Source organism: Parasteatoda tepidariorum, chromosome 9 (assembly GCF_043381705.1).
Source record: "Parasteatoda tepidariorum isolate YZ-2023 chromosome 9, CAS_Ptep_4.0, whole genome shotgun sequence".
In the NCBI taxonomy this organism is placed as follows: domain Eukaryota; kingdom Metazoa; phylum Arthropoda; class Arachnida; order Araneae; family Theridiidae; genus Parasteatoda; species Parasteatoda tepidariorum.
The window spans coordinates 7795335-7809630 of record NC_092212.1 but is presented as its reverse complement, the minus strand read 5'-3'; the positions used below and the strand labels follow the sequence as shown (position 1 = coordinate 7809630).

The 14296-nt window shown below is 33.5% G+C and overlaps 1 protein-coding gene across 2 annotated transcripts in view; it reads right to left on the bottom strand.

The window, feature by feature from the left end:
* LOC107436723 (cytochrome P450 3A9-like) overlaps nucleotides 1–14296 on the bottom strand; it is a 59456-nt gene that overhangs the window by 12401 nt on the left and 32759 nt on the right. For both annotated transcript variants that reach the window (XM_016048520.4, XM_016048519.4), the window contains exons 6-9: nucleotides 12470–12558; nucleotides 6575–6720; nucleotides 4679–4791; nucleotides 1483–1630 (exon numbers count right to left, since the gene is read on the bottom strand). In XM_016048520.4, coding sequence (XP_015904006.2) covers nucleotides 1483–1630; nucleotides 4679–4791; nucleotides 6575–6720; nucleotides 12470–12558 — 496 coding nt within the window. The remainder of the gene's footprint in view (nucleotides 1–1482; nucleotides 1631–4678; nucleotides 4792–6574; nucleotides 6721–12469; nucleotides 12559–14296) is intronic.

Below are 14296 nucleotides of genomic sequence, written 5' to 3'. Positions count from 1 at the left end.
AATGCCTTAAATCTTTTATTTTAAGTAACATATATATTGCAAATACAATATATGAAGACGTAAGGGATCAGTGGTTTGCTGAGATTGCGAAGATATGCGGTTCAATTCTCAGCGGTGGCTTTTCACAATGACAGTTGACCACAAAGGAGACATTGTGGACCCTCAACCTCCATGTCCGGATATTTTTGAGAAATACTTTGTGCGTTTTTTTTACCAATATATGAAATCTTACTTTCTATAGCTTTATATAGAATGTCTAAAATTGACCGACAAAGTTCCAAATAATTATTATGGCATTAGCTCCAAATGATGTTTTATGTACTACTACCAAACATTCAAAGAAATGCCTAATGACAAACATGTAAACTCTGGGAGTACAAATCCTAGTGAAATGGAACCCCGAATTAGGTACGATCAAGTACTTGTATATAAATTGAACGATAAATTTGTTTCCTAATGTAATTATTATGGTTCCGTTAAATTGAAAAGTATTAGGTTTAACGGAAAATTCTGGCAACGACGGAATGCTACCATTTTAACAAGTATAATAAGTGAAGGTGAATTTATACCTTTCAATATGTATCAGTTGTACCGATTAGTTTTGTTGGACAGTTTCTTTATAAGTGTAAATATGTATATATGCACTTTCTTTTTTCCGATATATATGATCTGTCTCTTTCAGCTACAGCATTACCATTGAGTTAAATACTCTACAACATTCTGTAAAATGAGGCTCGTGCTTTCGTGAATATAACCTTATTGTGGACCTAATAATTGTCTCGAATTACTGTATATGTTATAGAAGAAACGTTCATTCTCGTTTTTTCCACAAGAGTATGAATAGTTGAGTGAAATGAGTTTGAATATGAGAGTATGAAATGCCAATTTGCTTTTAAACTATAATTCAAAAGCAATGAGGCATTTCATAGTTTTTTACAAAACAACGAAATTATCTTTAAATATAAAAACAAAACAAGTGAAATTAGCACCAATTTAGATAAGTTAAAAACTATAATAATACTTAAATTTGAACTATAATTCAAAAGCAATGTGGCATTTCGTACTTTTATAAAATAAAACAACGAAATTATCTTTAAATTTAAAAACAAAGCATAATAAAATTAGCACACATATAGATAAGTTTAACACGTTCACGCCGGGGTGACCCACCGGTGGGTCACTCAAGATTGTCTCATCTTGGCAGCGCACTCGAGTAAAAACTGGTAACAATAAATTTCATTTTTCAGTTTTTTTTCCGGGAATAGTAAAAATCCATAACTACCAATTGTTTTTAACGGATGCAATTTTTTTATTGAATTGCTTCTTCGCCGTGATAACTTTCCTGACAGTGAATTGTTATTGTTAAGAATAGATTAACTCCTCCTGAATATTATCTAATATTGAAATAGTTCTTCTACCAGTATTTTCACTTTTCCCAGCGTGAACGTGTTAAAAAAAAGATGTTTAAAATTTAGAACCTACAGTTGTATTTCAACTGTTTAGGCATCTCACTGTTTGTTACGCATCCATATTGATCTGTTTCATCTTTTTCTTCCAACATTCTTTCCCTCTTCTCTGGTTTTTGTTCTTCAACGGCATCCATCAGACTTTGCAAAAAATCATCGTACCTCTAACATAAAAGCAACAAGCGAATCAGGCATAACTTTCAAAATTTAGCAAGATCAAAGGCTGGAAGAATTTAAGAAATTGTGTTGTTATCCTTAATTCTAAAGGCTTTAATTTCAAGTCGATTGCAAGACTGTTTATTTTCTTCGCTTAGTGGAGAAAAAAAATTTTCATGGTAGTAAATTTTATTTTTTAATATCTGATTCTTTGATAGTAATTTTGATATAAAGTTATATTCCACGCCACTATTAGTAAATGATTTAAAAGCTCATATGAAAGATCACCTGCTGTTCTGTCTTTGGTGGTGAGGCTTCAAAAATGTTGTGAAAATTAATTAATACTTCGAGAGCTTTAATTGTCTACAATAAAGCCTTAATAGTCTGTCATTCAGTAAAATATTTTGCATAAAGTGTTGTAATTGGTTGCCCTGAATTTAGAGTAGCTATAATCAGAATGAGAAGAAAAAGAGTGATACCCGAGTAACAAGGTCTATCGTAAAATTCTGTCCTCAAAAGAACGTTTCCGATTATACGACGATTCAAAAGGTGCCATTATAAAAAAAAGTTCATTAGGCATCTATCCTTAAATATAGATCTTAGTTCCCGCTTAGTTCTGTCAGATCCTTCCGTCACAAGTTTGACTTTCTCTTTAATCTATAACAATACCATTAAGTTAAAGGGAAAATAACCTAACACTTAGGTAGAACAGTATACAAAAGAGCCATTTAATGCAAAATCTTGTAAAAATAAGTAAGTGGTTGCAAATATATGTCTGAATTTTTTTTTAAATTTATGAATATGATTGGTTTGTCTTATTCACTTGTCAACCACAACAGACTCAATTCTCAAATATATATGTTAAATTTTTCTCAATTACTTTTGAAATTCTGAAATATACTACTTTGGTCCAAGTACTTGAAATAGAAGGGTTCATGCGCACAACTAGTTCAGTTTTCAATAGTCTGCGCAGACTAATTATAAAACATCCGTGTGGAGGCTTTCTGATGCAGCAGGTAATGGTTTAGCTCACTGTAGAAACCTTCGCGAACTTATATATTTCTTGTTTGCTCTGCCCAAAATGAAGCAACATTTGCAGCTTTCATGGAAGTGATTCGAAGTACAACGTTTTTCGATCAAATTTGACTGGGCTGTTTAGATAACATTGAAATTTTTACCAAATATACATAATACTCGTATTCCATACTCGTATTATCGACAATCAGCGGTTGGGTAGACGGTGATTTCGCAGCCTCAATCACCCTATTACATACTTTAGGTAGTCGTCAATGTATTATTGCTTTCTGAATTATACTGCAACGACATACTTTTTTCACCACTCTTTATTTATTACAACTTTTTATTTTCGAAATAATGGCATACGCAATTCACTCATCAAATGAAGCCAATGATATCTTTTAACACTTTCATAATTACAAAAGCGCGCCTCGGGTTCTTCTTCCGCCGTAAAATTGACACATAGCGCAATTTTTTTTAAAAACTTGTTTAATTTAATAAAATAATAATCAATTGCAATCAATAACAATTCTTACTTTGTGTTTTCAGGCATAAAAATGAAGATAATAATCTGTAAATATTGGTAAATACGTCGCTGGAAAAGTTGCTATATTGAAAAACTTTGGGTGGAGGACGAATCTAACTTTAACTCTCTAACTCTTGGTGAATATTCCTTGAAGACGAGCTGTCTCGTCCTCGAGATGAAGGAGTTAAAATGATCTGAAATAATTCGCGATATTTTAAATTTAAAAGTACCAAAAAGTAGAAAATACCCTCGTTGTTCAAGTACAAAGGTCCTACCACATTTATCCCAACAGTCAGTTTTCTGGTGGCTACAAAATAAGGCATTCACACCTCCTCAGCAAGAAATGAGTAAAAATAAAAATACACAAAATAATTTTCTAACACTTGGGCAGAAACACAGTATTAAAGTAGGCAGGTCTTTCAGAACGCATAATATACTACACTCGCCGGCCAAAAATATCCGGACATCCAAAGTGGTATGGACTGAGACTCATATTAATATGATGTTGGTCTCCCTTTTGCCTAGATGACTGTCTGCACGCGTCTGGGAAGACTTTCCACCAGTTTTTGATAAGTGGACACATGGGAATTGACCTCCAGACTTCCATGACAGCTGAAGTGAGTGCTTGCTGTGAGGAGGGTTGATTTGGCTGGCTATGTAATCTGCGCTCTTATTTGTCCCAAAGGTGTTCTATTGGATTTTGATACGGGCTCTGAAAAGGCCAGGCCAGTATTTGAACACCCATTTCTTCAAATCACGTCTGTGCAAGCCTCGATGTGTGAATAGAGCAGTTATCCAGCTGGAAGAGAAATTGGCCAAAATATTGCCATAGAGTTGAGAGTGCAGAGCATTGTTCAGAAAGTCAGCATACATCTCAGAGTTCATATTTCCAACCACAGGAACTAACGGACACAGGCCAAGCCACGAGAAACACCCCTATACACCATTATGCTTCCATCACCATGACAACCGTGTGTCTGGATACTTTTGGCTAGATCACCGGTATTTTAACACCGGTGTCTCTTTCTTATGTTTTTCTTAAACCTTTTTAATTTCAAGCAAAAATATATTTTGAAATTTTTTTAATTATAAAAAAAAAAGTCTAATGGTTTCTAAAAACATCCAAAATCCAAAAAAGTACTTAGAATTTTTTTTCTCCATTCATACTGAAAATTTCCTCAACAATTGATTTAGTAAATTAAAGAAATTTTAATGATGAATAGCTGTTTCTCATACATCTACATAAGTGCAAATTTGAAACATTATTATTTGGAAGTGACCCATGTATGGAAGATTTTTCCTTTCTCGCTGAAAAAGACACCGGTGTTCCATGCTGTTATTTATCACCATAAATTATTAAATAGCTAAATCTAACATTTTTCACTTTGACCTAAATCAATAAAAAGTATTCTATAAAGTGTGAAGTATGTTCAAATTATGTAAAAATTATGTTTAATAATAATTCTGCGTCACATGGTTAATTAAAATAAAATATTTAATCTTTTATTTGTACCTGTCCTTTCTCTCTTCTTTCTTGTATGACATCTAAAACGATTCTCTTGAAGAAATCTATGGATTTTAATTCCTCTAATCTAAAGAGATTCAGCAAAAATTGGGGTACCAGAGCTTCGAAATTAATGAGAATGGAAAAATTATTAAGTAACTGAAATGAAGAAAAAAAAAGTGCAAACAAGAAAAAATATATAAACTATCATGGTTTCTAAATTGCTTAACTGAACAGTGGGAAAGCAGGTTTTTGGACGTACCTAGAACCGCCATTGGGGTCAATTTGACCCTCATGAGAAATTGATGTTATTCTAAAATAAATGATTCTTTAATTGTTAAAAATATAATAAGAAAGGGTTTTTAGAGATTTAGAAAAATGTTATGATTAGGACTGGGCGATATTAGAAATTATATATCGTGATGCATCGTTAGTTTTGCATCGCGATACAGCGATGTCGATACATTTAAAGAAAAAAATATAGTATTTTTGAATTTCATTTACTTGTAAGGCACAGAAAGTCAGATTTCTATCAAAACTTCATACTCAGATTGATTTAAATCAATTTATAAATTTGGAAGATATATATGTTTTGCTTAAGAGAGATATTAAATAAATTGACTACAATGTACAAATCTTACTTAAAATATTTCTTGAAATGTTTGTTTAGAAATTCATAATACGCGTAAAACAAAGTGCTAAAAACATTTTTTAAAGCGTTTTTTACGAATTAATATTTTCTTGTACTATTATGCATAAATAATTANTAATATGCATTTCAATTCGTCTCAAAGATGTATCGTATTTAGATAGGGACTCTAAAAGTGCCAGTAGTCCAGATTTTGAACACCCGTTTCGTCAAACTATGGATGCGCAAGTCTTGCAGGGACAAGTAAATGAAGCAGTTATCGATCTGGATGAGAAACTACCCGAAATATTGCTTTGGGAAAGTGATATTGTCCAGAATGTCTATATACATTTCAGAGTTGATTTTTCCAACTACAAGAACTATGGCATCTAAACCAAACTATGAAAGCATCACCAAATCTAGGTCCTTAGGTTGTTATCCGAATAGTTTTGACCATATAGTGTACATGTTACTGTTAAAGTTATAAATCCGGCTATTAATAATACTAACCATTCAATATTAATAATAACCGCTTCCTTTGATCAAAGTAAGAAATATCGGAAATTATTCCCATGAATCGGTTATTAATAACCATAACCCATGAAGTTTGGTTAATGTGATTAAATGGTTTATATAGCATTGGGACTTAGATGGGCCTCTTTATATGCGTGTTACGGTTAAAGTGACAAATTCGGTTATTATTAACACTAACATTTCAATATTAATAATAACCTTTTCTTTTGATCAAAGTGAAAAATAAATAGGGGAGATTTCTGTATTGTGATCAGTGGCAGAACAACCGCCAACTCTGGCAACTTCCGGGCGACAGTCCGTAAAATACTTAAAAAAAAAAAAAAAAAAAAAAAAAAAAAAAAAAAAAAAAAAAAAAAAACAGATCGACTTGAAGGGTATAACTCATAACCATCCCTGGGCAAACATCTACATGTTTTTTCTTGTTTTTAATTTTTTCAGTTTAAAATCAATTTGGCGCTTTGGCGATCGTAGCAGACGTAGCAGATCACGTTACGGAAATATCCCCAATAAAAACGCGAAGGAATGACAATGACCGAACTTCATTGGTTATTATTAATAATAACTGGTTAATGTGATAAATTAGCTTAGTTTATAATTTGGTTAGTATTAATAATAACCGATTATTCGCATTGACCGTAGCATATATTTATATATGAATGCTCTTTTTACAACATTTTTTTATGAGTCAAATTTTTTAATTATTTATCGGGGTAATTAATAAGATTTGATAAGTTCATACTTACATAGCAAAATTATCCGAAAAATATTAAATGCTTGATTACTTTCCTTAATCATTTTGACGAAAATATGGTCAGGGTTGTTAATAGAATCTACTTTAGTTGCGAAAGCAGCCAGTGCTATGACATCTGTCACAAAAGCCCCAAATAACCTGAAACAAAATTTATAATTTCATTTCAAAAGCAAACTACTAACCATGACTTTTTTTTTAACTGGATTTCTCAGGAACTCTTCGACCGATTCTGCTCAAATTTTTTATTTTCCCATAAAAATAATACATTCTTTAAAATGAAAAAAAAAAATTTATACCTAACAATTCAGAATTTTTTGGACTATCATCAAATAAAATAATCAAAAATAATAAATCATAATTAAAAAAATATTTTTTGCATGAAATTATCCTTTGGGCAAGTAAATTTTATAAATCAGAGCAAAAATTTTTCTATTCACTTAGTTTTCGTGATATGGCGAAATATGCAAAATTTAAATTAACATTAAGGGGTCCAGGCTTTTGGCCGTTCTCTTGATCAAACTATTAAATTTATATTTCCCAGATTGCGGCTACCTCCATATTTTGAGGGTCAAGAATCAAAATCTGTCAGAAAAAAAGGTATGTTTATTCAGAAAAAGTACGTTTTTGCGTTTAATTTCTGACTTAAAATATCCTCTTCATTTAGTAATTATCGTATTTGAGGTCACTCTTCCTTTCTCTATGATTTTGCGTTATGTATTTCATTGGCGATAAGGTCTCGGCATTAGACCAGTGATTAATCACCCTATTTCAGTTTACCGACTAATCAGTAGGAATCATCAGAGGCTTCGACATGAGGGGGATTTGGGGAAATCCGTTTTTAACCCTATCGCACCGGACTGGACATGTGCTGTCCCAGTCTGGTAAATTTTTGATATTACGGCTGGGACAATATATGTCCCAGTTACTGAAAAATATCTAGGACAGAAAATAACGCCCACTTTGGTCTCCAAACCGAACGCTGGAAATGGGATAAATCTCGGCCATTGGCGCGAAGCGCCACTTACCGATTCATCGGAACTGTTTAGTCATAATGTGGAATGACGAAAATAGTTCAAAGTTGTAGTATGTTTAGAGAATCAAGTCCTTATAGGAGTGGGTCTTGGATTGAAAGTTCAGGAACATCACTGAGAAGGGGAATTCCCCTTTAGCAGAGTTTGTAGTAGGCTAAGCACCTCTTGGTCCTTCATGAGCTCTTGTAATTCCTTCATGAGTGAAACAAGGCGATGTGCTGATGATGCAGGAGTGTGAACTTTAGTGTGGGTTTTCTTCCTACTGGGGCGGGCCTCGCACCCAGAGAAGTTTGAAGTGTGATCCTTTCTGCAATTGCAGCATGTAGCTGGTGTGTCTCTGCTTTTTGTACACTGATACGAAAAATGCCATTCAGCACATTTCATACAACGTGGTTTTTCTGTGCACGTACGCTGAGAATGTCCGAATCCTTGACATCGGATTCACACCTTAGGTTTTCAGCCACCACTATTTCTAAATAATTCGAAGGCTTCTTCCTCTGGTGAAGGATCGAAATGAGTCGAAAGAGAATTTACCCTGGTAACATGTTGTGACAGCTCGCTTATGTTAGTGAGTCTTCTGAAACTGAAAACACTGAAGAGGAGACCGACAATGAAGGCGTTTCACACGATGATTTGTTTGACGATGAAGTTGAGCTCCAGAACCAGAATCCACCGTCATTTTCATGGTCCCATCCAACTAACTTTGCACCACGAATGCCACTAGTTACTTACATCAAGGGTCAAACAAATTTCTCTATTGGCAACGAAGCCACCGAAGTGGATTCTTTCTTCAAGATCTTTTCCAAAAGCTTATTCATTTGCATTGCCCAATGTACGAACGAAAGTACAGAGATGGAAAGAAAGAACATTTGGAAATGCGAGCAAGGAAGTCAATAAGCAAAGGCCATCTTCCTCCAAAACTATATCCTCATCATCAACAGCGAGACTTTTCAATGTTGGAAACCACTTCCCAATTGAGGGAAAAACGTGCAGAAGATGAAGATGTGCAGGGGCGGATCTACTTAAGGGCTTTATGGGCTGCAGCCCAGGGCCCCGTGGATACAAAGGGCCCCAGTCCCCACTGAAAACAATAGGTGATATTTTGAATTAAAAAAGTATCTAATATTAAAGAAAAAACTATTACAAGGTTGGCAACCCTGAGATCAATCAATATGCACGTGCGCGTTTATCGAACTGAACGGGGAATTCCCGTCGCTTGTCTTTGGTCAGTGTATTTTTTCGCGTCTATATTACGGGGGACTTCCAGCCGCGCCGCTAACGCCCGACGTAATTTTGTTTTTTTTCCTGCACTTCTGTTCTCGTCGTCAAAGTGACAAACTTGTTTAGTTTATAAATGATAAGTTACAAGTTATAAAGACAGGACCTTTCTTATTTTACTTATAATTGAAAGTACATAATCAGTAGAAGAAAAGATTTTCTGTTCTTAGTTGGTAAGTAAAAAGAATTATAAATAATGTTTTTTTCTGTTTTTAATGTGTTTTTTCAATACTAAATGAACATTTTAATCGATTTTAGTGATAATTTGTGAATTGCTGCACTCATTACAAAGTAATGTGACGTGAAGAACAATATTACATCGATTATCTCGTTCCCTGTTTATTACCAGAAAATTATCTAGTTCATTGTTTATTTTCAGAAAAATATCAGTCTTATTTCACAATATGTCTGGTTGAAAATATGAAAGAGAAGCTGAGAAACGGAAATTACAGCTAGATCAAGGAAAAGAAAGAAAGAAATGTGCACAAATTGAAACTTTTTTCAAATTAGAACATAAAACTGAAAATAAAATAACTATAAATTTATTAGCAAGCGAAAAGAAAGTGATCTTATCCGAAGAGAATCTATTTGAAGGGAGCAGAAAATCGCAACACCAGGAAAAAAATACAAGTGATGAAAATGTACAAAGTCTTGACTACCAGCAACCCTCTGATCCCACTGAAAACTATAGTGGTGTTCAGCAAGAGGAAGGTAATACCGAGGCGGAAAGAAATTTAGAGAATATTAAGATTGAGCTTGAGAAATATGACAACGTGGGCCTGTGGCCAGAATTGTTAAATAATGATTTTATTAATGACATCCTCTCACATGAACTTGATTTTCGAAATAAAGATCCGAAAAATATATATTCAGCTTCAATAAAGAAATACAAAGAACAAAACAGAACATTTTTAAATAGGTATTTTATTAAGAAAATGAAAAATTGTCAATCACTGGAAAGATCTTGGTTATGTTATTCAATCAGGGTTGGTACTGTTTTTTGTTTGACTTGCAAACTTTTTTCTAAAATTTCTTCTCAATACATAACCGGATTTTCTGATTGGAAACACATAGGAACTTGTTTAGAAAATCATGAAAATTCTAATGAACATAAGAAATCAATGTTAGTGTGGTTGACACAAAAGGAAAATAGATCTGTTTTAGACAAACAGCTTCAGAAGCAATTAAGAAAAGAAACAGAATATTATCACAATGTCCGAAAACGGGTAATTGCAGTGGTCAAATTTTTAAGTATAAGGGGCTTAGCATTTAGAGGTTCCGAGGAAGTACTTGGTTCTCCACATAATGATAATTTTATGGGTCCTCTGGAGCTATTGGCTGAATTCGATCCATTCATTCGTGAACACATTGAACAACGAGAGCTGCGACCAAAACCGATAATATCGTACTTATCAAAAACAGTATAGGAAATAATTTAGATTATGGGCCGACAGATAATTAAACAAATTATATCTCAAATAAATAACGGCGACACAAAGTATTATTCAATTGTGATGGATTCTACTCCAGATCTATCCCACAATGATCAACTTGCTATTGTATTACGATACTGTTTTCAGGGAAAAGTGTATGGATGATATGTATCCTTCATTAAAATTGGTCGTCATACTGACTTACATTTATTTAATATTCTACAAGACTTTTTTAGAAACAAATGGGCTACTAATGGATAATTGTAGAGGACAATCTTATGAAACGCTGCCAATATGGCGGGTCACTACATTGGTGTTCAAGCACTACTAAAACAAAAAAATAAATCCGCGGATTACGTGCCAAGTGCTGCACATTCCCTTAACCTAATTGGTTAAGAATCTGTTAAGGTTGCGACCGAAATTGTGAACTTTTTTGGAGTAGTGCAAAAAAAATACGTTTTCTTTTCTACTTCGACCCATAGGTGGGAACTGCTAAATCGTGAAACAAAACTCAAATTTACGATAAAAAGTTCAAGCCAGACTAGATGGTCTTGTCACTGTGATACTGCCAAAGCTTTGAAAAATAATTATGATAACATTATAAAAATTTTCGAAAGTTTCGGCGAAAATGAGGATGAGAAAGTTGATTTCCGGAAAGAGGCGCGAAATTTATTCAATAAAATGGCGAAACTCGATACTGCAATTTTGATTATTTTTTGGGAAGAAATTTTGGGGAGATTTAATTTAGTTAATAAAAAAATACAGAGCCCTGGTTTAGATATTTGTGAAGGCAACAAGTTAATTGTGTCATTAAAAGACTTCGTGAACAACATAGGGCACCAATCAGATCATAAACTAAAGGAATGCGAAGAGAAAGCTAAAAAATTAAGTGCTAATGTGGGAATAGACAACAATGACATAAACAAGAGACACATTACTCCAAAATTTTCAGATAAGTCTTCAGATGAATTCTGAGCATACGACGCAGAAAAATTTAAAAGAGGCACGCTAAACGTTGCGTTGGATAAGCTAATTATGGATTTAAATAAAAGGAGCCAAGTCCATGAGATGTATAGAAAGACATTCAAATTTTCAATGGATTTGCAAGACAAAAATATGGAAAACATAGATCTGGATAGTGTACGTAATATTGTTGATTATTATCCAGATGACGTAGACGAGCATTTAGTGAATGAGTGATGAACTTACAATGAGATGAGCAAATAAAGGAATTTGCAGCACAAAAATGCAGAAAGGTTGCTTTATAATTTATATAACATAACTACACATAACCTGTCAATTTCTTTTGCAATAATGTTGCACAGTTGCTGTTTGTAAACACAAATAAAAATAAATAAATAAAATTGTTTTATTGTCCTATTTTTTTCCATATGCTTATCTATATCACTATAGAAAACCGTTTTTTTTTGTTGACAAAATGGCTATTAGGGCCTCTAAGTAGTTTCAGCCCAGGGCCCCTTAAATTCAAGATCCGCCCATGAAGATGTGCATGGTGCATAAAAATGAAGAAAGAGGCATGCTCGAAAATAGTGTGCACCTCTTGCACCGTAGCACTGTGCAAGAACTGTTTCCAGCCCTACCACACCCTCAAGAAACCAAGACTTTAGATACTGTTTTTCCTCCACTACTTTCAATTTTTTACAGTATTTTATAACAGTTAATTTCGAAAAGTGTTTATAAATAAACATTTTAATAAAAATTCTACAGCAAATGTACATGAAAATGTTAATTAAAAAAAGCGTTACTTAAAATAATCATCAAAATTTTTTAAGTGAAATGTCAATAAATATGAGTTATTGACTCTAGAATTCCGGCCGGGACATACCCTGTCCCGGGGTTTATATGCTTTGGGCTTACGGCGGGGCATATACTGCTTTTTCGCCGTATTGAAAGGGTTAAACATAAAACGACTATGCAACGTTGAGGTCGTCCCTCATTATTAAGATTGAGTCCTAGTGCGGGAAGATAGATCCAATCACTAGGTCAGAAGTTACTCAATGGGTTCAGTTTCTTTTCCCCACACTGTATAAACTTTCCTCAAATAGAAGCACTTCTACTTTAAAAGATGTGCATTAATGAATTAAATTATTATACGCATGCCGAAAATAAATCAGCAATACATACGATTTGCATTCAACTGGTTCTCCATTCTGGTAATGTTTTTCGAATGTTTTCAATACAGTTGCAGCACAGCTATTGATGATATGCTCCATCTAAACATTTATAAAATTTTTTAATTAGTATCTAAGTCAAAATTTTCTTTTGAATCAAATTTTATTTTCAAATATTAATAAGAATAATTTCGCTATTGCCAATAATATATATATGATAAAAAATGAACTGCCGCAATTGAAAAAGCGTATATAAATGTAAGTGTTTCGTGAAGCACTAGCGTCATTTTTCAATTGCACGGCTGTACAGGATGACAATTAATAACTGAGACGATTTACTTAAGGCTGTTTCTTTTTTCGAAGGCACTGTCGTAATATGAAATGATGAATTTTTTGTGAATAATATGTTATTTTTATAATTCCTGTGAGTTTGCTACTGTTGCTCATGACTGTTCGGTCAAGTTTAGCCTATCTACAGCCAGCGCTGTCTTCGCTTATTTTGAAAATGGCACATCAAGATGAAGAAAAGTCACAGTTTTGTGAAAATGAAAAGCTTTTGAAGTCTAATTTTTAATATTTAAAAACTTACCCCAATGCTGCATTACTTGTGCTTAAAAAAATTTGCAAAAACTGAGAATAAGGCATTGATTTTGATACTTTTCATGTAGGCGGAAAAATCTCGCTAAATTGGCATTTTTTTAAAACAAAAGTTTAATATCTTTTAAAATATATATGTTATTTTTTAGTTTTAAAGCCCAGATAATTTTCCACTGCAAGATTATTACAGTTTAAAATAATCGCATTGCTTCAAGTGTAAGGCACTTAAACCATGGCGTTTTTATTTTCCCTGGCGATAGAGTTTCGAAAAACAGTGCTAAAACATCTGTAGTTCTCTCAATTTTGCTACCATTTACGGAAAAATTTCCAGATCTTGGCAACCCTGCAGGGATCTCCACCATAATAATTAAAGGTGTGAATGTTTATATCGTACGAAGTGTACTTTCCTCGCAAAAAGTTCAAAATCGCCACCTGTTTTCTTCATCTGAAATGTGTCTGTAAAAATCTGAAACCTTCCAGGTAAAATTTTAAGAGGTTACAAAATCTGGTAACTTTTCTTTTGTTTCATGATTCATTTATAGTTCGTATAAAGTAAGAACCTCCCTAGCCATACGTTTTGACCCATGGCGGTGACTATGGTAACGAGCTATAACTATTTCAAGTGTGGGGTCACAGTTTAGGACAAGTTTCGGCTCGAGACGGAGAGATAGAAAAGAAATCTTTTTCTTCCGTCTATTGTGTTTGCCCTAGAGAGAAGAGAAGCTACCCTCCCTGAAATGCGCTATTCTTGTTTGCATAGCAGCAGACGGCCTCAAACTTTCTGGCGGGGGAAGTTCTTACCGTAGACAAACTATACTAGTAATTAAATATTTTTGGTGTACCTCTGGGAACGCTGAATTAGGGGAATTATTCAAAGTGGCTGTAGTCTCAGAAATGCTAACTTCTCCGGATTCGACAAAATATTTTAAATAAACAGTAGAGAACTAATACTAAAATGTACAGACTTTTGGTTAATATTGTCAACTTTTAAAAAGGCTTAAGAACGGTTCATGTGCAACAAAGAAGCATATCAGATAAGTTTTGGAATTATTTAGAAGTAGAGGTGAGTAAAAACTCTATAAATTGATAACAATATAAGTATGAATTCATTAAACTAAGAATCATACAATGAAAGACTAACAATAGAAAATATTTATCCGCTGTCCGGAGCAAGTTGGCTACTCTGCAATATGATCCAACAAATGATTTATGATATAACCGTAAATTTTATAGCTTTTAATTT